Raw genomic sequence first — 23942 nt, 5'->3', positions numbered from 1 at the left:
CATGGAACTAAATCCGAGAGGTGTGGTAATCCAAATAATAGGAGATGGGTGAGGAATATAAAAGCATTTAATTGCACTTGTGCATATGACAAATAAACTGAACTAAAAGCTAACAACCCATCTTATGTTTCATCCTCACCACTGCAGCCCAGGCCAGGAAATATTTAGTAAACAGTGAACTTTAAAAATGTTTTCCATTTTGTTCTTAAATTTCTGCTCAGAGATTACATGAGCCTTTGGTCATCCTAGTTCAAATCTCATCTTGTTTCACTTTTTAGCTGTAAATATGAAGTCCACAAACTATTACTGTAGCTTCTTACTTTTTTCTAGAACAAATTAAGCAGACTTCATTCAGTTATATTCCATCTTAGTGAGAGCCAGCTAGCCCTCCTATAAGAAAATAAAAAGAAATTAAGACAGAATACAAATGAGAGGATACCATTCTGCCCATCTGGTAGCAGTTCATCCGTTGATCTCTTCCACCCTGATTTCTTTCAAGAAACGGTTATCTGCTTCAACATCTTTGCTGCGTAGCTTGTTCCATATTCTCTCAACTCTTTGAGTAAAGAAGTGCACCATGGTGCCCCATGTTCTTGGTTTTAAATGCACTTTCGCATATTGTGTTGCACATTTTCAGTTTAGTATCTATCAGTGCATTCCAAGGTCAGTCTGGGTAGGAGGTAACTATGTTGCTATTGACAATGACCACTCAGTTCTCCTGAAAATCAGAAGAAAAACAGTTTGCAGTTTCATCTATGACAGAGGTGGAACGAGCTAGTCAGATACGTGTCAGTGAAAGTTAAACATTTCACAAATAAAGAAAGAAAATTAAAGAAATGAAAACTGGGAGTACCGCTTTTGTGCTTTTTAAGATATGTGCTTGTTAACATGTTACATTATTACAGCAACCTAGGTGGATCTGGGTTTAAAGTAGCACATCTATCAAAAAGTAAATGGTTTACAAAAAGACTAGATGTCTGCATATGTGACGTTTGAATTGGTTGAGAATAACTGTATGTATCATTTTTTGTTTGAATCTTTCTTTATTACAATGCCAGTCAGTTCGAATTGTATTACAGAAGCCCCCCAGTTTATGGATTATAAGAGATGTGATTAAAACAGATATTAATAGAGCTTGACAAGCAATCAGTCATTTCTTCACCCTGGTTCTCTGAGATGCATGAAACAGTGAGTGGGCAGAGGGGATATAAAGCGTGCGTCTGCAGAGTGAGAGTCTGGGCACCTGCATGCATGCGGTTCCATGTGCGGATTTGTACATTTGTGTGTGCGGGCTGCTGGATTTCAGCTACAGGAAGGTTAAGGCGATCCTGCTGACTCATGGGATGCGATGCGTGACTGCAGCGCTGGAAGCGGAGCCTTGGTTTGTTGCTGATTCTGAAAGCGAGAATCAGTTGGTTAATGAGGTGGAGCGCATCTACAGTACAGTATTCATTTCAGCCCTGAAGAGGCGAGGGTGGGCTTTAATTCATACCGGCATGGAGTAGAAGATTGCAGGCACCTTTGGGAAAGGTGATGAAAAATCAAGGTAGGTAAAACAGCTATGAGACGCCCACTAAAATAATCTCATTCATTTCTGAAGTTGTTGTTATACAGTATCTAAACAGCATTCATTTTACCACAAATGGTGTTTGTGTTGAGAACCATTCCAGAATTGTTAAACTCTCTCAGTCAGGATCAGTTATGTTTTTTATCAGTTATATTAGTTTATAAGCAGCACCCTGATCTCTGTGGTGAAAGTAGGTAATATTTTGTGTTGGATTTCTAACGGGAAAAGGACTATTTTCTGACTAGAAAATATCCCTGTTGTAGATGGGTTTGCCCAGTGACAGGTTCGTCTGTTAACAGGACACATTGCTTGTCCAATGGGAGTTGTTGTTATTACTCCCTGTCTTTGTTGGAGTCAAGAATGAACTGTTTATTTTCTGCTCTGTTTGCAGTCTTTTGTACCAGGTGTTTTCTGAAGTAAGAGCCAGGGAGCAGCAGTCTAGAGTACTGCTCCTAGTCTGCCTTCAGAAGCACAACTGGGGAAAAACAATAAGGGAACTGATGAAAATGGAGGGAAGATCATTTGAAAACCACTGTCCATATTTAACAAACTTCTGTGCTTGTTGTGCTGGTGGTTGGTTTTTGCTTTGGTCTCCAGCTTTTGTTTGATCCGTACAATTCTAGTCTATAATCGATAGTACCGCTGAGAAAGCAGCAGGCTGTCTAACAGTCTGAAACTATTCTTAAATTATATGTGTTAGCCTTTAACAACAATTTGATATATTTTGACTCATAGTTATAACTGGTTTAAAAATATTCGTATTTTTTCTGAAGTCTGGATTTACTTAAATTCACACAAATTCACTTGATTAATGTTCAGGGTTTAAAGAAAGCTTAATACAAACGAAGTCTTAAAGAGAGAAAAGCTATATTGTACTTTTTCTAAAGAGTGAATTCAAAGGGAGGAAAATATACCCTATGAACTGGACACACTCATTCCCTCTGCCCTGTAACAATTAGTTCTTGGAAGAGTTTCTTTTTACCTGAATGTGAGATAAAAAAGAAGGTAAGAGAAAGATAGGTCGGTAGTTTTCTATCTGTTAACCCTGAGTCGCTCAGATTTCTCGACAGCTGTGGTCTTTTCTGTGCGTCAGGAATGGTAATGAGTACATTACCATGCAGGGCAGTTATGATAAATGATAGATGCATTATGGGTATGAATATCTTGGACAGTTCTTGGACAAATTAATTATTCGTCCCTTTACAGTGCTACAGGAAACAGAATTGTCTTACAACTTATCATTCTGCATTTTAGCACATAAAAAGTCAAAGAAAGATCCCCCTGTTCTATCATTGCGATTGGACTAACAATCCAATATTAAGGTTGTAATTAATTGCCACAGCTGCTCTTAACTCCCATACTAACCTGGAAGGCTGTTAATTCTAATAGGAAAGAGTGCTACTGTACTGTATGTCATACATTATAAGGTATATGAATATGCAGTTGACACATTTTAAAGAACATTGCTGCACGATTGCTGTAGTTAATTTGTTTGCATACCATACCTTGCCTTCCTTGTTTTAATCTTTCTTCATTTTAGCTTTAATATTTACTCTTGGTATTTGGTGTGTAAATACTGTCAGACAAAGAAGCAGCTCTCAACCTATGTGTTTAACCCTCAAATCTCTTTCCTTATGTTCGTTTCCTTTACAGCCAGGGTTACCATATGCTCTGGCCTTTATCTGAGAGGTGTGGTCCACAGTGCAAAGGCACAGTGAGTGCAGAGGTCGTTTAGATGCACTGGTAAATAATGTAATAAGGTCCAGACCTGACAGCCCCCTACATCTCATTTTTGTCCCTTTTTTACAGAACCCTTTTCTTGCCTTTCCCTGTTTTCCCTTTTAATAATGCTTAATGCTTTCTACTCCGAAAAGCCCCTGAGGCTGAAACAGCTCGGAACAGCTGTCTCTGTACTGCTTGTTTGCTGCTGCTCTTTCACTCTACTGTTTCACTTGTTCCAGAGACAATGTCACCACCTACACTGAAATGAAAAAAAAAACAGTGGGAAAGGCTGAGCAACTCTTTCCTTCACCTCCCCCTCTCCGCCTTGATGATGGAGCTTGAAATCGTGATCCCTGACTCAATAGCTGGGATCTCCAAGTACTCTGTCCTTGCAGTGACATTGTTACTAGATATACGTTTGAAAAAGGGAACATTTAAGCTCCTCAGTGTCAGTTTGCAATATAATCGTGTGTCATTAGTCATCATAGCCCTTTACTGCAAGAGATAGCAGTGTGTTCCCCTATCTGATGTGGGCTCTGTAGGTAACACAGGAATCTTCCCATTTGGATCATCTTCCCCCTGCAGAGTTTTCTGCCAGCTCGGTGCTCCAGCTGGGATTTGAAGTGTTGCAGCCATGAAGAAGTGCCAGGATAAATTTAAATTTATCTGGATTCTGTCCCGCCACCATTTCTACAAACAGGAGGCGTATCTTGTGCGTGTGTGCTCTGTGTTGTTGCTCCCGGAAGTTTGTTCCTAGTTTCAGTTCTCCAGCAGAAGAGTGCAGTAAACTGTTCCCTCCAGACTCACGAGTTAATTTCGCACTTCTCTACCTGATCTGTTGTGCAGTGAGGCTTCTGGCACATGATGGCTTCTGAACATCATCTGGGATTGGGGAAGAAGAGGGTCCCCTCTGGTATGTGAAGCTCTTTGGGATCCTTGTGTGTGATATTAACACAAGAAGTCCTTTCCTTAAACTGTTGTTGAAGCTGCTATCCTGGGTGATATCCTGTGAAGAAGGCTCCACAGCTGAAACATTGTGATTCTTTTCTTCCCTTTTCGGCAGGAAATAAACCTTTACTTGTTCCTTTGTAGCCTATGCGTGCTGACGCAGCTCCCTACTTGAACTACATTGGCAAAATCTGCCCAGTGCACATGTTTAGAGTCAACAATGAAACACACATCAGAGGACACAAGTGGTAACTATATAGAAGTGCGTTTTAAATGAAAACAGGAGGCACTTAGGGTTGTGAAAGTACGGAACAAGCTACCCAGCCATAGATGATACCCTGGCTTTGGCTTCTTTCAAGAGATTCTTCTTTCGGAATCGTCTCTTCTTGCTTGCAATCTTATTGTGTGTTGTGAGAGAGGGGGTCTGGGTACTTCCATCTTCATAAGATAATGCCATTAAACCTGGTGGTTGGGCATTTCCTATCTTTGTTGTGCCTTGTTTTACAAGTGCATATCTTTTTAAAATCTGGGTTGAAAAAAATAAACGAGCACGTGAGCAGTATTGCCAAGTTTAATTCTTGTTGACCTTTATTCCTCTGATTGAGGACTTGTGGCATTCTGTGAAATCCAATAAGCTGAGCTTGGTGTGATGCATGAGAACGTTCTTCTGGCTTATATATAAGGTACTAATAAGCTTTTTTAAGTGCAGCATGAATGCATTTTAATCTTTTCTGTTTAGTTTATCTTATCAGATGTGGTGGGGAGGCTGGCTTAAGACAAACCAAAGTGTTGGGAAACGTTTCCAAAGTCACCGGAGAGAAAAGTCACCTAGTAGATTCTTTTTTCTTTTCGCTTGAAAATCTCTGCAGCAAGAGGGTAATGTGGAACTTTTTAAAATTCTCCTCAGCACTCCAGAAGCATGACTGGGATTCGTAAAGCAGTTGACATGACAATCTACCGGCGAGGACACTGACAGTTCTTTGGACCATTAGGATGAGGTTTGTCATGACCTGTTCTGTTGGCCATGTGTTCACCTCTAATCTCTACAACGTTTGCAGCTGCAGGATCTCCTATCATAGAGAGAAATGAGCTCTGGACTGCTGACTTAAGTAGCCATTAGTGTGAGAATCCTGCCAAGTCAGTTCAAATGAATGTCTGTTTTTGGTGTATATGCAGCTGGAGAACATTACATACGGTTCTTGTGTTGCTGTTGCTACTGTTTTCATAGGCAGAGTGTATGTGAGCTCTCACAGGGTCTGTATGCTGGCTTGTGATACTTGATTGATTAGTACTCAATGAAGAGCATGCTGACCCTCATTAGCATTCCTAGGCAGCATGATATGTGGCTTATGAATATACAGCCCTTAGTCTGCAAAGGACAGCAATGGTTTATACTCGTTAGATCTGCCGTTCAAATACTGCAGCTGGAATGTATGTAAAATGATCACCATTGTTAAATAATTCCCTGTAATCTCCCCTCGGTTTCCAGATAATGGGAGCGAATTGTTGAGGCAGTGATGGAGTGCACCTTATCGTCCCTTTTTTGAGTTCCTGTGGGGGGGTTGTCTCCCATCCCATTAGTCAATGTTGTACCCTTGCGGTTTGCAGAAGTGCAGTGTAGAGGAGCCCGAGCTCCTGTCCAGGGCTGCTGGAGGAGAGCTGAACGAGAGGCTTTCCTGTGGGGCGTGCGTTCGGACTCCTGTGGTAGAGGGCAGTGGTGCAGTGGTGATGTGGGGGTCCCAGGGGCGTTGTAGCTCGTCGCAGCTGGTCAGATCGAGCCCTTCCTTTGCTGAGATTACTCGGGTATAGTGATGTCGCTTTGTCTTTTGCCTTCCCTAAAGATTGCTATGATCTTTAAAAGTGTGTCTCAAGAGCGTTAAAAGTGACAAAGCTTCCGCTAAGTGGACAGCTAAGGTGGGCTTTTCTGAAGGTAGTCATTAACTTCATGGTCGACCATGGCTCATTAATTGGTTAATGTTAACCTACTGTAAGACTCACTTTCAAAACTAAGAGCTATAAATGCGACAGGTGTTGAAATATTTTTTTTAGTTCTGTGACGATCTGTCTAGCTGGTGGAAGGTGGCAGCTGCATGACAGCTCCTTTCTGTTGACAATAACACATGCCTTCCTGTGGTTTACCAGAGTGTTGCGTTCTTTACATGAGAATTAATAGTTTAATCCCCCTGCTTTTCTGTGGCATCCTGTACCTGTATTCCAAGCCACTGTGATCAGACCAGACAGGTGTGGTACCTGATTGTCTGCGGTGACACTTAGCACCTTTTTGGAACCCAGATCCATTGAACTGTCTCTTCCCATCATGCTGCAGTTATAGAAGAGAGACTCGGAAGTCTTGTGCACTTAAATGTAATGCCATTTTCATCAAGCGGTTGTGTTCATTTATTTGATGGAATCATTATGTGATGTGAGTAAAGCTGGCTGGAAGTGATTCCAGAACGCACCCACTTACTGTATCAATAGAGCCTTGTTGCTGCATTGGCAATCTATCTGTGACATATTGATATTGAAATATTTCAGTCCTGCTGTATTTCATCTGCGCATGACATCACTGCTGCCCTTACACCTGGGGCATCAGCAGGATGGATTGGCCCCAGGAGGGCACAGGGCTGCCAATGCACCAAGCAGAGGCCTTTGAGCACTTCACTAATGAAATAAATAAAAACATTAAAAACTCCGTGAAGTATCACTATTTGATTGCTTTTGTGGTTTGTTCCAAAAGCACATTCTTGGCTGCAGGATATGAGGTACATTGGATTCACTGCAAATGCTTTTTCTTGATTAATTTTGATTCTTACATGAATAAATCTAATTAATCTACATCCAAAATATTCAGATAATATTTCAAGTATCAGGGAGTTTATTTAATCCACTGTAAATATGCTTCTTAGAGAGATATGCAGTAAACTGTAAACCCAGGCACAATAAATTCTACGTTTATTCAGAACTGCACTGTATTCAGAACAAGCCAGTATCCAGCTACAGCACGAAGCTTGCATTTTGAGAAATACTAAAAACTGCTTCTGTCCCAATTTTGTTTAATTGCAATCTGTCACAGGCTGTGTGTCTCAGCAGTATAATGGTTTTGCTGATGATCCTGAAGCCTAATGGGAGAACTGAGTCTGTGTCATGACGTGCTGTTCACTCTGTTAGGAGCACCAGAACCTTCTGACCCACTGATTCTGTCCTCTGACCCCTGTACGTGGAAGACCTGGGCTCTTCATTGATCTGAAGCCCTTCCTGCTAGACGGTAAGAAGGATCTCACTGCAGAGAGGTAATGACTTAAACTCCATAGGTACAGAGCCAGAACAATACTTGCGAATATGGTTCATGTTATTTCTGCAAAAGGCAAATATGAATAATTTGGATGTCAGCTCTTTTTTACCTACTTTAATACAGCAGTCTTAACAGAACAGAAATGAACAGAAATACATGCTGCCTCTGTACATTATAAATAGGTTTAGTATAAATACTGTTATACCCCTCATTATTTTACTTGTTTAGTTGTTATTCTGTTGTAGGTTTCAGGATTTAAACGTTTTATTGGTGCTAATGCTAAGATCGAAAACTAGAGCAGTTCATATTCAAATAACAAGGCAGGAAACTACTTTCTGTAAAAAAAAGATTTTTGTAGTGAGTATGTTCTTGAAGAGGAGATAATTATATGTTAATAGCAGTTAAACACGGGTGATTACTACTCTCATTTAACTGTTTGTTCAACAAAACAGCCCAGAAATAGATTCCACTGAGCCTTCAAACAATAGCTGTCTGTCACCATTATATTTTTATTTTCATTTCTTTTTATCAAACACGCTTCTTACAGCACTGGAGTGGCTCTGAAGATAAAGCGCTGAGGTTCGCTTCAAGAGTTTTTAAAAGGAAGATGATAACATTATGTTTGAGGATGTTTTTGTAATGATTCCTAATTGCACTTGCTGAAAGAGGCAGAGATATCCCCATTCTCACTTTAAGATATTAAAAATATACTATTACAAACCTATTCCACACGATAATAATGAAGCAGTATAGACTTCCTCTTATTAAGAGTTTGTTTCTTTTCCGGGTTTTTGTAATGCAGTTTTTCATCAAAAGTTCTTGTTCAGCCTTCGACCAGCTTTCTTCCCAGTTGAGCTCGTTTCTGTGGTTCTAACTTTGGACCCCATGACACTGTGATTCATGTAATAGTCATGTAATCTTTTCACAAACTAGTGGTGCAAATTAACAGCAAGCTGTTTGTTCTGTTGGGAAGTTGTGTAAGAGTTTTGTGTGCCCATAAAAAGCGCATCGTTTTTCCTTTGATGCCTTGTTAATTGTTTTTATGTGGATCTGAGTTTGGCGTTGATCTGGCAGTGAATGGATTGTTACAGTATTGCTGTAGCAGTCCCTGCCTTGTCATTGGGAGTCATGCCAAGCCTGCATAAAAAACAAACACTTAGCTGATAGCTTAGTCAGGGTTACCAGTGTGAACTGAATTAATAAAGTCCCCATGTGGACTAATAGCCAGTGTGTCTAAGGGAGTACAACAAAGCTGTCTTACATTTGATGTGTTTCTATCAAGTGCATTATCACACATTTAAAAGGCACTGTGAAATATTAATGAATCACATCTGTAAAAATGACATTAAGCTTTCAGCAGTCTCCACTACGACAGGGCTACTGGAGGCCCATCCTTCTGTTGTCCTTAAGCTGCTTGTCCTAGTGAGGGACATGGCACTGGAGTCTATTCTGGAGGCCTAGAACACAGGACCGTCTCACTCTCCCTACTGCCTGAGGCTGTGTGACTCCTTTGCAAGACCAAAGAACAGTGTAGAACAACCAATCAAATCCAGCCAGCGTGGCCTCTGAGGCATACCAGAGCGCCAAACAACTCTGGAATTAAGAATTGGGCAGAAAGGTGCTCACTTTTTGCATTTCGAGAAATGACACAACTAGCTTGTTGTGGTTGTAGATCAGCTACTCCTAGCCTTTAGACCTTAATGATTTGTAGGTGGTTTCTAAACCCAGCTATGCAAGCTTTGGTTGGCTTCCCCATGTAACGGCTCCCATGAAGCGTAGTTCTGGACCCTATGCAGACGTACAGTATAATCCCGAAAGTAAGTGGAAAAGGATGACGGGGGTGAGACAACGAGGATCAGAAGGGGTTGACAGACAGGGGGGTGTGACGACGGTGATCTGGTGCTCGGGGGGCGTGACCAAGGCAAACTAGTCCAAGGAGTCCAGGGGGAAATCCGGGACAAAGTCCAAAAGTCCAAATCCGGGTGATCCAATCGAGGCAAAACCAGACGAGGTTAAAAGCCGGAACGGGATCCGGTACAGGGACAGGGAATAAAAATGGGGTGATGAGACCAGGCGCTCCGAGCCCCGGACTCAGCAGGGTCAGGATGCCGATAGGAGACCTATGCCCTCAAGCCGCAGACGTAGGGCGACTTGATGGTAGGCAGGCCTCCAGGCGTCCGTCTTCCAATGCAGAGCCCAGAGTAGCGAGAGCGCCCGGCTTAAATAAGGAGGGGCAGGATTGGGGGCAGGTGCACATAATTAGAAAAATAAGAAAGAACCGGAGCACCCTTAAGAGGAGGATTTACGATCGTGACACCCCAGGTGTATTGCACAGTTAGTTTTACTACTATGGAGTACATACAGAAGATGAAAAATTATATCAACTGTATTACCCAACAAAGGACAGTATATTGTTTCTTAAAGGAGTTTCTACTCTTTGTAAAAGCATCTGTATGCTCATGTATGCTCAGCTGGATGCAGGGGGGTGAGCTTGTAGTCTATTAACTGCCAAGATGATCTTGCAGAAGTCTGTTGGTAAACAGGAGAAAATGAAAATGGTAATTTATGTCTTTTTAAGCTCCAGCAAGAAACAGCTGGAGTGGATAAACAAACTGTTCACGTGATCCTTTGAGATGTTAATGAGAAGATTCTTCTGGTGTTCTTGTAAGGCAAAACAGAAAAAAGGAAAGTTTCCCTTGAACGCTGTGAAGCTTTTCTGCAAGCACTGGATTTCAAAAGCAGGGAGAGCTGTTGCTCTGGCAGGAGCTGTCAGTGCTTTAACTCCATCGATCTTCGTCCTCCACTGCTCCATCGCTGACTAAGTAGGTCGAAATCTTGGCTGATTGGCAAAAAGTGAAGAAAGACAAATACCAGTCCTCTTTGTGTGATATCCTCCCTGTGGAGTCCTGTTATGCTCATTATTGGAAACGAGCTAAGAGTAACTTCCTATGAAGATTTGCGGGTGTCAAAGTAAACCTCTTTGTGCCTGTTCTGTTATTTCCCTAAATATACAGAATGGCTTAAGAAACATAACTTCTCACTGCCATTCAGTGTAGAAAAATAAAATCTTCCTAAACAAGAATCTCTTCCAAATCAGAATAGTTTGGCGTTGTCACGGTCCACAGCATGAGTTATTTTCATCAGATCTTTTTTCATGGGGAAGCACACTATACAAAATATCTTAACAAGGATAAACAATTACATTTTCTCCCCATCCCCAAAACCCTTCCCAGGATGCAATTCCTTCTCCTGTCTCCTGATCACAGGAATCCCAATCAGATGGCGGTATTTACCCAGGTATATTACCTGCTAGGACCACCTGCCGACACGCAAGAAAAGGTTCCACAGATTCTGGGGAGACTCCTGGCAGCAGTAGTGCCAGCCAGCCCTGTGCCCTATCCACCTGTGCCACACAGACATTTCGAGGATGAGTCATCATTCAGCAAAAGAAGCGCTTAGGTGCCGTGGAGAACCACAGAATAATTTGATACTGCTTACAACTCGCAGCTCACAAGCGAAATGAGCAAACCTCCCAGTAACAAAGGTCTCACTGAGATATGTGAAAAGGAAGGCTGCCAAGGTAGTATTAAAGTGAATTCAGAACATTTGCTTTTTTTGTTTTGGAGTAGTATACCTTGTGAATGAGATGAAGTTTCTAGTCACAACCGATCCCGCTGCACTAAGAAAAATCTAGTTCTGCAATGAGATCACTACAGTTTCTATAGTCTAGCATATTTAGAGGCATATATAAACATAATAAAAAATATATTAATAATAATAATAATAATAATAATAATAATAATAATCCCTATTTACTGACAAAGATTTTCCAGACTCTGTGTTTTTTGTCAGTTTGTATTGATTCAAAAGGTGTTTAGTGTTTCTTTGATATTATATTAATATGTTATTTTGTAACATGTATTACTTGATTTCATTTGTTTATTGTTTTATTTTCTATTTTGACCATTTGTATTCAATTGATATTCAATACCTGCTGGACATGATGTTTGTGACTACAGTCCATTGAAATTAAAACTGTATAGAGGGCATTGCAGGGACAAAATGAGGACAGAAACAAAGTCATCATTTACTTTCCTACTGTATGTCAATAAAATGTTGCTGTCTAGTACTGTATTTACCTACAACAGACCTTTTTTCTGTGACACAGATAGTTAAGCCACACCTTCATACTTACTATTCATACAGGCAGAACATGTTTTCCATGACCTGGTATTGTTGGATATCTCTAAGGTGACCATGCAAATATTGCCAACCAAAAATGAACATACTTTAGTGTAACTGAAAATAAACTTCTGTTTTAGTGTATCTGGCAGTCTGCTTTGTAAGGTGGATGTTTACATGTTGAGCTCTTCTAAGTAAATAACGTGTTCTCATCTACCCTGTCCTTTTTTCTCCTATTCTTTATTAACTTTATTAACATGAAGAAGACTCCACCGCCGAAACGTTGCATCTCTTCTCTTTGCCCATCAGCATGGAATAAACATTTACCTGTTCCTCTGCAGCCTACTTGGACTTCAAATACCTTTTCCTGCCTACTTTCCCTTAAAGTATGCATGGCATTTTCTGAAAGCAATAAACATTTCTCAAAAAGATTCTCCATCTAGCGAAAAGTATTAATTAAACAGTGTTCAACTCCAGAAATCAAGAAACAAGAAAGGCTGGATTAATTCGAGTAGCTGAGTTGTGTGCCCCATTGGGCATGCTTCTTGAAATGAAAAGGAATTAAAATTCAAACTGTGCCTTTTCTCTACACAGATCACTGTGTCCCTGGCTCTGCCCCAGCAATGCCTGTATGACTTTAATCTCCCTGGAGAAGGTGGACCAATGGAAGGCTCAGGCTTCTCTGTGTTTGGGGTGCCAGGCGGGGAACACAGCTCCGCACTGGATGTCCTGAGTTTCCTGGACACCCTGGGGCTCAACAATGGGACAGCTGAGAGGTGTTACAGTGCCCACTCACGCAGCACAGTCCTGCAGGGCCTGCCCTTTGGTGGTGTCCCCACTGTCCTCGCCATCAACTTCGTCCTCTGGATGGTGAGACAGTTCCACTATTTCTCTCTCCCATTGGGTTGCGTGTGCCTTTGCTGGAGATACACATGACCATATTCACTGTGATACTGAAGGGATGAATCCTTTTTTTTGTTGTATTGCACAACAGTGCATGGATGTTCAATTACATGGGATACAGTTTGGGATATTCATCCCAGAAATCCAGTTGATCGTGTAGCAAGCAGGCTTCTGCCCCTGCTAATGCTCTTTTTTTTCCAGCAAGTGCCACTAAAGCCACAGCACCATTGTGTGACCACCACTATCTGGAGTGTGTTTCACCTACTGTGTGGCCAGTGTTATTTCTGGTGCAGGCTTGGGGGATAATATCCAGACAGGTGTATTCTGAGCTGTCTCCATCAGGGCTGTCTATGGATCTGAGATCAAGTGGATCAAAAAGTATCATATGTACACCCTATACTCTATTTCCCTGAACAGGGGTGTGTTATACCAACAGATTTGCATTGTTTCATGTTGCAAACATCAACTTAAAACCACAGTTTTAAGCTGTATTATTTATATTTTAGTGTTCTCTGTTATAATTGACATGCAGATTTTAACTGCTTACACAAAACATCCCATAAATGACATATTATTTATTTACTTTTCTTATTAATAAATTAAGCTGTGCTATCTTTTACTTGTTTTCTTTCATTGTTTATTCTTTTAAACGCCAAATGCATTTTTGCTGTTCACAAGCACAAAAAGGCTGTTCACATGCCCTACAGAATAAAAGTTAATTATTCTGTGTAATTACACATTGTGCAGAAACACATTATGTATGTGTAATACGAATTAAAGAAAAGGTAAAAGAACATTTGTGGTATCTGGATCATTAAGGCATTCAATCAAATTTTAATTCTCCTCTTACAGAAAGTGGGAGGTAGGTACGATCACAATTACTCCCACACAGAAACAGGCGTAAAGAAAAAAATCTTCCCATCAAATAGATTGAAGGAAATTGTCCGTGACCAAACCGCAAAGAAGATGCTTTTATCTTCTCTGAAGCAGTCTGTCTTCTAGTTTTCACTGAGCACCTGAAGGTCAATCTTAATGAGAAGAACGGTTTTAAGTAAACACTAAGACCTGCTGCTTCAGACATTCTTACGTGATGAAATGATGTGTTTATTTAACATTCAGTAGCTTAAGCTGTGTCACTGGGTAATCAAAAACAGTCTGTGTTAGTGTCGCTGTCTAGTCAGGTTGCTATACAGCAATTACAGGCTCTCTTAGGTCATGAAAGTACACAACTTACTGTTTTTGCTGTGTCGTATTCCTGGGTACCCATTTTTTAGGGTTTATAATCATTGGGGAAATATGTAGAGCTAAGCTGTGACCCCCCCTAGTGCTTAGAGCTGCTGACTTCATAACTAAAATAGTCATAGATTTTCCTATAGTTTTCCATGGCAGTATTTCATCAGATATTCTGTACATGATGTGTTTGATTACCAGGAAAGTAAGTTGTTTCTAGATAGATAGATACTTTATTGATCCTGTGAGGGAAAGTTGTGGTCTTTTCCAAGGAAAACGATGACTATGTGGCGTTTGGCACTGCTTCTGTAAGATGTGATGTTAGAGGTGATGATCAATGGGATTAGTGATGTGCTTAGCGGAGCTGGTGAACAAATCCTCAGTCAGCAGCAGCCCTGTGTGTGAATACCAGAAGTGTCTCGGTGAGGCCCTATAATGGAAGCTTTGTGTTTTTCAGTTCCTACTCCTGGTCTTCTCCTGCCTGCGGAAAGCTGCCTGGGACTATGGCCGCCTGGCCCTGCTGATGGATAATGACAGGTGAACCCCTTCCTCTGGATTTTTAGGAAACGTCCTTGAAATCTGTGCATTGTGCAAGTCTGGCATAACACAACTAAAAAATGTCTAATAGATCATAATCTGATTTATTTCTTCACAGGTTGAATGCGTGCACATTTCAAGTTTTACTGTTCATATTAGTTTTCATATATATGCCAATTTACCCTCCCACGCGTTTATCTTTCTTTCATCAAATAAACTAGCTGCTCACAGGCAAGAGGCTCATGCAATGTTTATCAAGAGCTCCATCTTCTGGTTTGAATGGGAATAACATTCAGATATTATAATTACTTTGTAGCAGTTAGATTTTTTAAGGCTGGTTAATTACTATGAAATAGATTTGCTTCTATCAGGTTCACCTCCTGTTTTTAATAGTTGGCAGCTCACTTCAAGTAGCAACAAACTGAACTAACATGATGCTTCCTTTCCCCCTATCTAGCTATGTAAACCGTCATCGCCTGAACTCCTATGAGTAACCACTCTGTTTATTGTTGGGTTGATGGTATTTTTGGAAAATGTTGAAAACCGATCCACTGTCCAACAGGTTACATCTCCCTTCAGATTTACAAATAGACCATGGAGGGACTGTTCTCCATATTCCCATCAAAAGTCATTTTGTCAATATTGGCAAAAATGAAGTACCTCAATGTTCCACAGTTATTGTAATGAGTCGTTTCATGCAGCTGCTACATCACATTAAATGTATAAAGGGGGTTTATCTGTACAAATCAGTAGAAAGTGAAAAAATGCTGGTTAGATTTGCCCCCTCATGTTTTTTTTTCAGAAATATCTGCAATGAGACCTGGTACCAGTTACTTGTCTCTATGTCAGTCCTGTACTGCCATGCTCACAAGAGCTAAGCTGGGCAGCTCCTGTGCTAAGCCCCAGATCCCTGTCCTTAAACTCACCTGGAATACTGTTACGGTATCTGTCACTGATGCCAAAAACCATAATGATGGACTCAGTGCAGTCCCAGATGGAGTCTTCTCTACAGTTTTCTGAACTAATAATGTGACTCACAGTCGGAGTCTAGACTCTGAGCAGCTTGTGAAAGTGACTCCAGTGGCCCCTTCAATCCTGCTTGACTTGTGCTACTAAAGGGAAAAAAGTTTTTTCCTGCTGAAAGGCTCAATTATGAAAACTGTGAGGCATGCTGGATCTTATACAGCAACACGAATCATTCAACATCGTTGTAAAAAGCATGATTGCTATGGTTATGGAAAAAACATAACAATCCTAGACTCTAAAGATTTTTGAGTTGGATTGTCATGCTGCTAGGATCTGTACAACAGATCGACAGCACAAAAATTATATTGCTATCTATATAATTGGGAGAGATGTAACATGTATGAAAGATGCTACATTCATCTTCGGCTGAAAAGAGCTATAGTGCAGCAGGGGTGAAACTGTGATTATTTCTGCATGGTGAAGAGCTTTTCCCTTTCATCTATTTGCTCTGCAGTGAAAAGGAAAGCAGTGACCTCGATAATTCAATTATGCTGGTTTAAGTGCTGTGATTTATGTCATTTATGGGAAAGCGAAGGGATAAAGTGAAACCATAGACTGGATACTACTAAAATATCTCAAGGTGCAGTGGAAATATATGAAAAGTATGAAATAATAGCACATGATGATTTAATTTTTGCCAGTTTGTCACGTGTCATTTATCCATCCCCATTAGACAAAGAGATTATCAGTATTCACTGATGTGTTGCCTGGCTATCTGCTGGCTCTGCATCACGAGGAATGGTGTTCTCACCGTCTGCACAGAGCACCGTGACTTTGAGTGTTGCTGTGGTTTCTCGACTCGCATGCAGTTGGAAAACAGACTTTGACGATGTCATCCGCTGCTGTAAGGAGCAGTTTTTGCAGTGCTGAGGTCAGCGCCTGGGAGATTATTTCAGAAGAGGTCTCCCAATAACCATGAGACATATTTGTGACCTGCTGGTTTTCCACGGTGAGGTCAAAACAAAGAAACAAAGGAGTGACCCTTTATCATGAAACCCGCCACTTTACACGGCTTCAATAGTCTTCATTGATTCTTGTTCTCGGAATTATCAGAACAAAAAATCCTTCTCAGTTTTAACAGCCTCAAGTTACATTTGTTTAGAATGCCAAGAAATAAGATTTATGGCCTGGAGTAAAAAAAAAGGATTTTAAGGAGTTAGGATCAGCAGGACAGCAAGATAATCTATGCTGTTCTTTGTGTGGCATTGCTTGCAAAAACCTTTAAAGTCAGCTTCAGTTATAAGGGTGCAAGGGTGTTATTTTTGCTTTTGGCTTGCTTGTGTTGTTTGTAGCTGGAAGCCTGAGACAGCACTTGTGTTAACTGGGGTGTCTGGGAAACAGCATGATTAGTGGGGTAAGAGTCTGCAGTGTGGGGCTTAAAAGGTGGACTGGCCTTGACTCTCTCCTGCCTCTCAAATCAATGGGGAAAGATGCTGTTCTTCTTTCTTTTCTGAGTAAATCTCCCTCCACCTTTCTGTTGTTCTTCCTGACAAAAACAAAATCTCGTTTCCTCCCTGCCGAACACTACGGAGCTGGTCAAATGTCACTCTTTGTCTCTGCCTCCCCTCCAGCCTCACATCTCTGTTTTACGGAGAGCAGAGTGAAAAGGAGAAGTCACCCTCCGAATCCAGCCCCTCAGACATGGAGAATAAAGATGTGGTGAGCCAGCCTCGGTAGCTAGTGGCTGCCGAGCAGCGAGACAAGTGGCTGTCAACACCTATGAGTTTGTCATAGTAATACATCACCAGATGAATAATCCTTCATTTCAGTACAGATTCTTACCACATGTCACATGAAATGGAGTCAGACTAGTGTCAGCATAAGTAATAAAATAGTTGCAGGCAGTGTAATAATATTGGCTAGACCTATTAAAGTTAATCTGTTGTGGTCAATTACAAGTTGCTTTAGTGTAATGTAAATCATTTAGGCAGATGTAAATTAGAGAGGTCTGTATCAGGTCTGGGCTGCTTAAGTTATGGTCCTTAATAAGTGCCTGGTTTTACTTTTTCCTCCTTTTTTCTTCAAGGGCTTCTGTTCATGGCTGACATCAATCTACCACATGAAGTAAGTGCAGAAGCAGTGCTGTTTTTTGAACATATTTTATTTCTTTTGGCATACACATCTGCAAGGGTTAACCTCACTTGCAAAATGCTACTTAGTCTGGAAAACCTCATGAAGCTAAAAAAGATAAATGACTACACACTCCTAACAGTGGCTGCAAAAAGTTTGCACACTGCTGGCTTACCGATAGTCATTAGAGTTTATGGTTGAGCTGTGTTTACTCCAGATTTAGAAGTCAGAGAACAACTATTTTTTCTTGTGTACCGTTGTTTTAAACAGTTGTTTTTTGGACTTCTATATTTTTCCACCCTATTCTGTATATTCTGGTTTAATAATTCCTGCATTTCTATATCGGGAGGAAAAGCAAGGATTTACTGGAGTCGCGGTTTGTGGTCTGCATGCACAAAAACTGGCTTTGTGTGTGTTTCTGTTATGGGAGTACAGTTGTTTATTCTATCCTTTCTTCACTCCCTATGAGCCTTGTGTCTTGTATCTTAGGTGAATGCATGCAGCCTAAATGTCTGTGAGCAGCACCTGAGCATGTGCTTCTGTCTTGTATTCCAGAGATGAAGAGATTCAGAGCAAATGTGGGATTGATGCCACCACCTACTTGTCCTTCCAGCGCCACATCATCGTGCTCATGGTGCTGATCTGTGTGCTGTCAGTGGCCATCATCCTGCCAGTCAACTTCTCTGGGAACCTGCTGGGTAGGCCACACTGGGTGGCCTGGAACTTTAGAAATCAAGTGGAGACGCTCAGTTTGTTTAGCAACTCATGTGAAACCACTAAATTCTGTACTGAATTAATGATGAGAGCTTTGGTTAAAATAAACCAGACATCTGCACTCCTGGTCATGGGGGGGGTGGCAGTATGTCTGCAGGTTTTTTTTTAGTTGTCTTTAAAGAAACAGCACCTGAAGACCTGAGGAAAGTTGCTAAATTGGTCCAATTAAGCCAATAACGAGTTCTTCAGATCTTTGAAAGCTCAGCAGGATTGAAAACTTGTAGACACACTAGCACTCTACAGTTAGGATTGGAAACCTGTGAATTAAACCCTTAAAATATGTGAAGGAAACCGGATTGCCTGTATGGGTTAACTTGGCCTAGGGCTTCCAAAATGGTGATCTGTGGGTCAAGCAAATGATTGATCAAACAACAAAGCAGAGCAGCATCCTGCAAAACCTTGATTCCAAACATGGTGCAATTCAGCTGGTGTGTATTGGCTGCTGCAGCTTCACATAACCTGAACAAATACGCAAGCTAGCAAAGTAAGACCAAATTAGTTCATTTGTTGGTTTTTTTTTTTATTTTTCCCTAGGGGATAGCCCTCAACATTTCGGAAGAACAACGATAGCCAATGTTCCTGCACAGTATGTCAAACCCCTTTATTTCCTGTTTATTCTTTACTCTGATTTATACCTTGGCAGGAAACCTCCCATTAGTCAGACCTGACATTGCGCTGACAGCTTGATTAAAGTGAGTGTAGCCTGCAGTCTTGCACGTCAATGTCTGTCTCTCAGTGGTCATACAAAACTGACCTGGCCATGCAGTACACTCTGTTTCTCTAATTTGACCTGTTCCTAGTGGCTCCCCCACATATCCCAGGCTCAAAGAAGCATTCCTGGCATAGTTCTGAAGTAACCCAGAGCGGTGTCTTCTGGTTCAAAGAGTTTTTAGCACTTTTGCTTACTTACAATGAACTTAAGAAAGGCTACAGATGAGAGGAGGTCTTGCCTGTTTAGTTGTTAATGAGAAATTCTTATATGAAGCAGTTTTGAGGTATGATTTAACCAACTTCCTTCTAACTAGCTGTCTTTTTATGCAGGGCACAGTGCCCCCTGCTGGCTGATCTTCTCTTCTTTCCTGTCCTCTGCAGGGACAGTTTCCTCTGGCTGCACAGTATCTTTGCGCTGCTCTATTTCATCATCACAGCACTCTGCATGGCCCATCACTCAGCACGCTTGGAGTACAAGGAGGACGAGAAGGTGGGCACAGACTTCACTGCCGCACAGACTGCTCCTGTCACAGCTCTCTGTTTGCAGAGTCCCAGCACTGAAGGAGAAATGGTTTTTGGGGAATGATAAAGTGAAAACACTAAGTTATAAAAAGGAAGCAGAAAGTAATGAAGTGGGAACAACACCTGTAAATACTATCAGTAAACCATTACGGAGGGCTAATAAAAATAGGTCATTTTGTAAGTACTGATATAACAAGACAAGGTTCAGTGTGTCTAAGGCATTATTTTATATCACCCAGGTGGCCAGAACTCTAATGATCACTTCCATTCCCAAGGAAATCTCTGATCCGGGGCTCATCACAAAGCATTTCCAGTGAGTACAAAAGTATCAGCTCCAACTGACCAGAACTGATTCTGCTTTATTCACTCCACTGCTAATGACGCAGACAAGAAACACTCTGACTTCATTGGAAAAACATTTGGGTTTGCTCGGCTGTTTTTAAAACACGACATTAGTATTAACAGAAAAAAGAAGGCCAGTGCATGACTGGACTGGTCATCACTGGCCAGTGCATGACTGGACTGGTCTGCACAGGGGCTGCCTAGGGGGCCCAGCCCTTGCAGTGACCCCTCTAACCTGTCATCCATGACACATGGGAGTCCCTGAGGGAGAAAACTATAGTACCCCAGCTATGATGGAATCAAAACCGCTGGCTCATTTAGGACAAGCTTAAAGAAAAGTTCAACCGTATTACTGGAGCAAGCTGCCCAGCCATGCTGTGGAAGTTGGTATCCTGGCTTCTTTCAAGAAATGTCTGGGTGAGATCCTTGGATGAACTAACCACTGCCAAACCAGCTAGATGGGCCCAATGGCTTCTTCTCATTTGTAGGCTTTCTTGCCAGCTGATTACTTTCTTGTAGGAGCTAAAAGAAAAGTTCAGCCATATTACTTTCCGGCACAACATTCCATTACATTTCCTGCACTGACTTGTCACATACATAAATCAGTTGTACTGTAGATCAGAACTGCATCGACCAGCCTTGAAATGATTGATACTGCTGCCTGTGTTGCTTTCTGGTCCTGCACTGTGCTGAGCTTTACTGTTTCTGTATTTTCCAGTGAGGCATACCCAAGCTGCACTGTGACAGATGTCCGCTTCTGTTTCGATGTCCGGAAGCTGATGAAACTTGACTTGGAGAGGTAAATGCTGTAATATGATCACAGTCACCACCATTTGAAATACAAGCCCGTATGTCAGTAATGCGCAAGAAGCTGTTATTTCCTGTTTTGTAATGTGGTAGGTTCCCATAACCAAGCACGTCAGCTGGTTTAGAACCACCAATCACTTCACAGTGCTTTCAGAAGGAAATTGATGTGGGTTCTGTGTTAGTTTCTTGCATTGAACTTCAGGTCATATTGTAACCTTGCTTTATCCAAGTTATTGCTTGTGCGATCTGTAGCTGTCCCATCTGGATTCTGCTTCTGTCATGCCAGTGGAGCTCATTCATTTTTAGGCAGCTCTGATGTGTAAAGGGATCTTCCAAGGAAAATCCCTTGTGTTCTGAAGTATAGTTGAGCAGCGCAAACCTTTTATCTGCAGAACATACAGTCCAGCGCTCTCCCCTAGCAAGGGTGCGTTTGCAGTGCAGATGTTACAGATCGCATGGCACTCCAAAATAGACAAGAACAGGTGACCTCTGTATGTTGAGTATAAAAAAGTTCTGTTTGTGAAATTAAGTCTCAGTAGACTCTGTTATTTGTTAAAGTGAGTCTTCCTTTCATCTTCCCTTTTGGGGTCATGCTCTGGATAAGCAGATGAGTCTGAACTTTCTGTTGTTCCTCCAGCTGTTATGTCTGTCTGACTTGGGCACTGAGGTGCTGTAGGTAGTCTTGGACCCCGGTGATCCAATGAGAGGTGCAGCATAGCTATGTAGGTGTGCTCTTGATGTAGTCGGGCAGTGTGGGCCGGTGTTTCTTCTCCAGGATGCCTGACTCTGTCCCTGTGTGCCGCTCATCTCCCCCAGGCGCAAGGCCATGAAGGGCCGGCTGTACTTCACCAGCAAGGCACAGAAGGAAGGGAAGATCATGATCAAGACACATCCCTGTGCTCAAATCTTCTGCTGCGATGTGTGCGGCTTTGAACAGGTGTGATGAACACTACTCACGGGGGACTCTTACACAGGTTTCCTACTAAAGGCGACACAAAAAGATTTAACTGAGACGTGGTTGGACTCCGCTTCATTCAGTTTTTAAATGCCTTACATAATGTGTGTTTTGTAATGAAAGGAGCTAAACAAGATGCTTCTTGTTTCAGCAAACCAATCACAAGGATCTAGAATCTCATTTGACTTCCGGTTTTCATGGAAAATAAAGTGTAGAAACATTACAAGATTTTTTAAACATATTTAAACTACAAAGTTGCTCCGAGCACAAAGTATTTTTATATGGTCTTGAAGGGGTATATTTTTGACGTGGTACCTTGCAGTATTTGCTCCAGGGCTTTGTTCTTTGGCATTCAGTTTTTACTGCTGGGGCTCTTTATAGGATTGGGAGTTTTTGCAAGGACCAAGACGCAGTAGGCCAGGACACTCAGGTTTGCTCCTCTTATCACCCTTTTTTATTTCTAAATTGAGACCTGCAGATTTTTCCAAATGTGATGCAATGGATATAATTAATTGATGCATTCCTACCTGCATTTACACTCGCTTATGATTAAACCATTGGAACATTAAATTACCTTCTTTATGAATATGAAGTTTATTTAATACAGTATATAAAACTTGAAGCATCTTCTTTGTTACTAATATTTTAAGAATCTCATTGTAATGATTAATCACCTAAACAAACTGATTGTCTCTGTTGCCAATAATCTCCCCTTTAGTAGCCTATGTAAAAAGGCAGTGGGCACTTCATTTCACAAAAGGAGTAAATTAATAGTAATATTAATATTAATAAAATTAATTCAGACATACTGTACAAAGAAATGTCTAAGATAACATATGGGTAGTGTGGTTTGTAATTATTAGGCTACATCTTTTTTAACAAATAAATGCTTTAAGATAACTGCACCTCATCATCTCAATTGTCAAAGAAAACCAGCCTGAAATGCATTTAACATCATTCAATACACAGTTTTTGTGTGCTTAATAGAGGCAATTCTCCCATTCTTTACTGCAAATTGTCCTATTATCACCTTTTCTGCAAAGAAAAAAAATCCTGTTAAAAAAACTTTGTGGAAGGAAGTTTAATAATTTGCGAGTTATTGAGTTATTATGTACTGTATGTGTATTATTCACCCTCCATTCCATATTTTCTTTTTCTATGGGCTTAAAACAAGTCCAGATAACATTATAAAACTGGATAACATAGTGATTGTGCTCTGTACATAGAGCTAAATGGGATAACAAATTAATTCAATTGAGTAATTTTGGACGCTGTCAGGAAGAAATTCCAGTGAATGGCCTTCAAACAAAAATCAAAAACTGGAAGACTGAGGCTATTTATACTGGTGTTTATACCTTTGTTAAAGACTCTTTAATGTCAAACTGCTGCTGTTCCAGCTTTCACCAATAGGTCGCAGTGTGAACTAAATTAAATTCTGCCAAATTAAATTCTGCCAAAGCATCTACAATTATAACATCCTGATATCAGTTTCTTTCAGTACTGTTCTGAAAGTTTTCCATGCTTTCACCATGTGTATGCATTTATTCAGATTTATTGTGGTTTGACATCATAGTTTACTATATCTCATTACTGTGTTTTTACCATGACTTCACAGTACCACTTTGTTTTAAGTATGCAATTAGTTATTACATGTGTACTTACACATAATTACAGTGCTGTTATGCATGTTTTCAATGTAATTCATGTGTCATTCATTTCCTTTGCCATTACATGCAATACTGCAAGAGAGGCAAATGGAATGCTACAGTATATGGCTAGATTTTATGCGCAGAATTGCAGTCGAAGGATCTTTTATTAAAATTGTGCAAAACTCTAGTTAGACCTCATTTTGAAGGTTGTGTTCAGGTTTGGTATTCATAATTAGAAAAAAAAATATTGCTGCTCTAGTATCAGTTCAGAGACAAGCCACTAGCTAAGGCTGAGAGGAAAGTCCTTCTTTTGGCAAGTTTAAAGGACCACATGAGCAGAGAAGACTAGGAGGGGACATCACTCAAGTATTCAAAATCATTAACAGGGTCAACCCTGTGGACTGCTTCAGAATCAACACTGAAACACGAACCAGAGCACACAATGGAAACTAAGGGCAACAGGAGGTGTTTCTCTGCACAAGAAGAAGGGGAGTTTGGAAGCCAGTGTCGTTAACTTTGATATCATTATTTCTTTCAACAAATCTGAGATTTTCCAATCACATCAAACTCAAACTCATCACGCTGTTGTCATCGTTATTTCATTTGTGTAGCTACGCATACTGCTAAAAGACAACAATGCAGTTTTGCGCAATATGGTGTAATTATGACAGTGATGGACTGGCGTCCTGTCTGGTATGTACCCTG

The 23942-nt window shown here is 40.9% G+C and overlaps 1 protein-coding gene across 1 annotated transcript in view; it reads left to right on the top strand.

Moving 5' to 3' along the window:
- The window catches only part of tmem63c (transmembrane protein 63C), a 45682-nt gene that overhangs the window by 11216 nt on the left and 10524 nt on the right, over positions 1–23942 (top strand). The window contains exons 2-12 of the mRNA XM_088925581.1: positions 7406–7502; positions 12306–12581; positions 14302–14381; positions 16979–17066; positions 17434–17471; positions 18033–18175; positions 18786–18837; positions 19344–19452; positions 19724–19797; positions 20545–20625; positions 21450–21570. Coding sequence (XP_088781707.1) covers positions 12375–12581; positions 14302–14381; positions 16979–17066; positions 17434–17471; positions 18033–18175; positions 18786–18837; positions 19344–19452; positions 19724–19797; positions 20545–20625; positions 21450–21570 — 993 coding nt within the window. The 5' untranslated portion in view covers positions 7406–7502; positions 12306–12374. The remainder of the gene's footprint in view (positions 1–7405; positions 7503–12305; positions 12582–14301; positions 14382–16978; positions 17067–17433; positions 17472–18032; positions 18176–18785; positions 18838–19343; positions 19453–19723; positions 19798–20544; positions 20626–21449; positions 21571–23942) is intronic.

This window comes from Atractosteus spatula, chromosome 9 (genome assembly GCF_055471065.1).
Source record: "Atractosteus spatula isolate fAtrSpa1 chromosome 9, fAtrSpa1.hap1, whole genome shotgun sequence".
NCBI classification, from domain to species: Eukaryota; Metazoa; Chordata; class Actinopteri; order Semionotiformes; family Lepisosteidae; genus Atractosteus; species Atractosteus spatula.
This window is presented reverse-complemented; position numbering and strand designations above follow the sequence as displayed.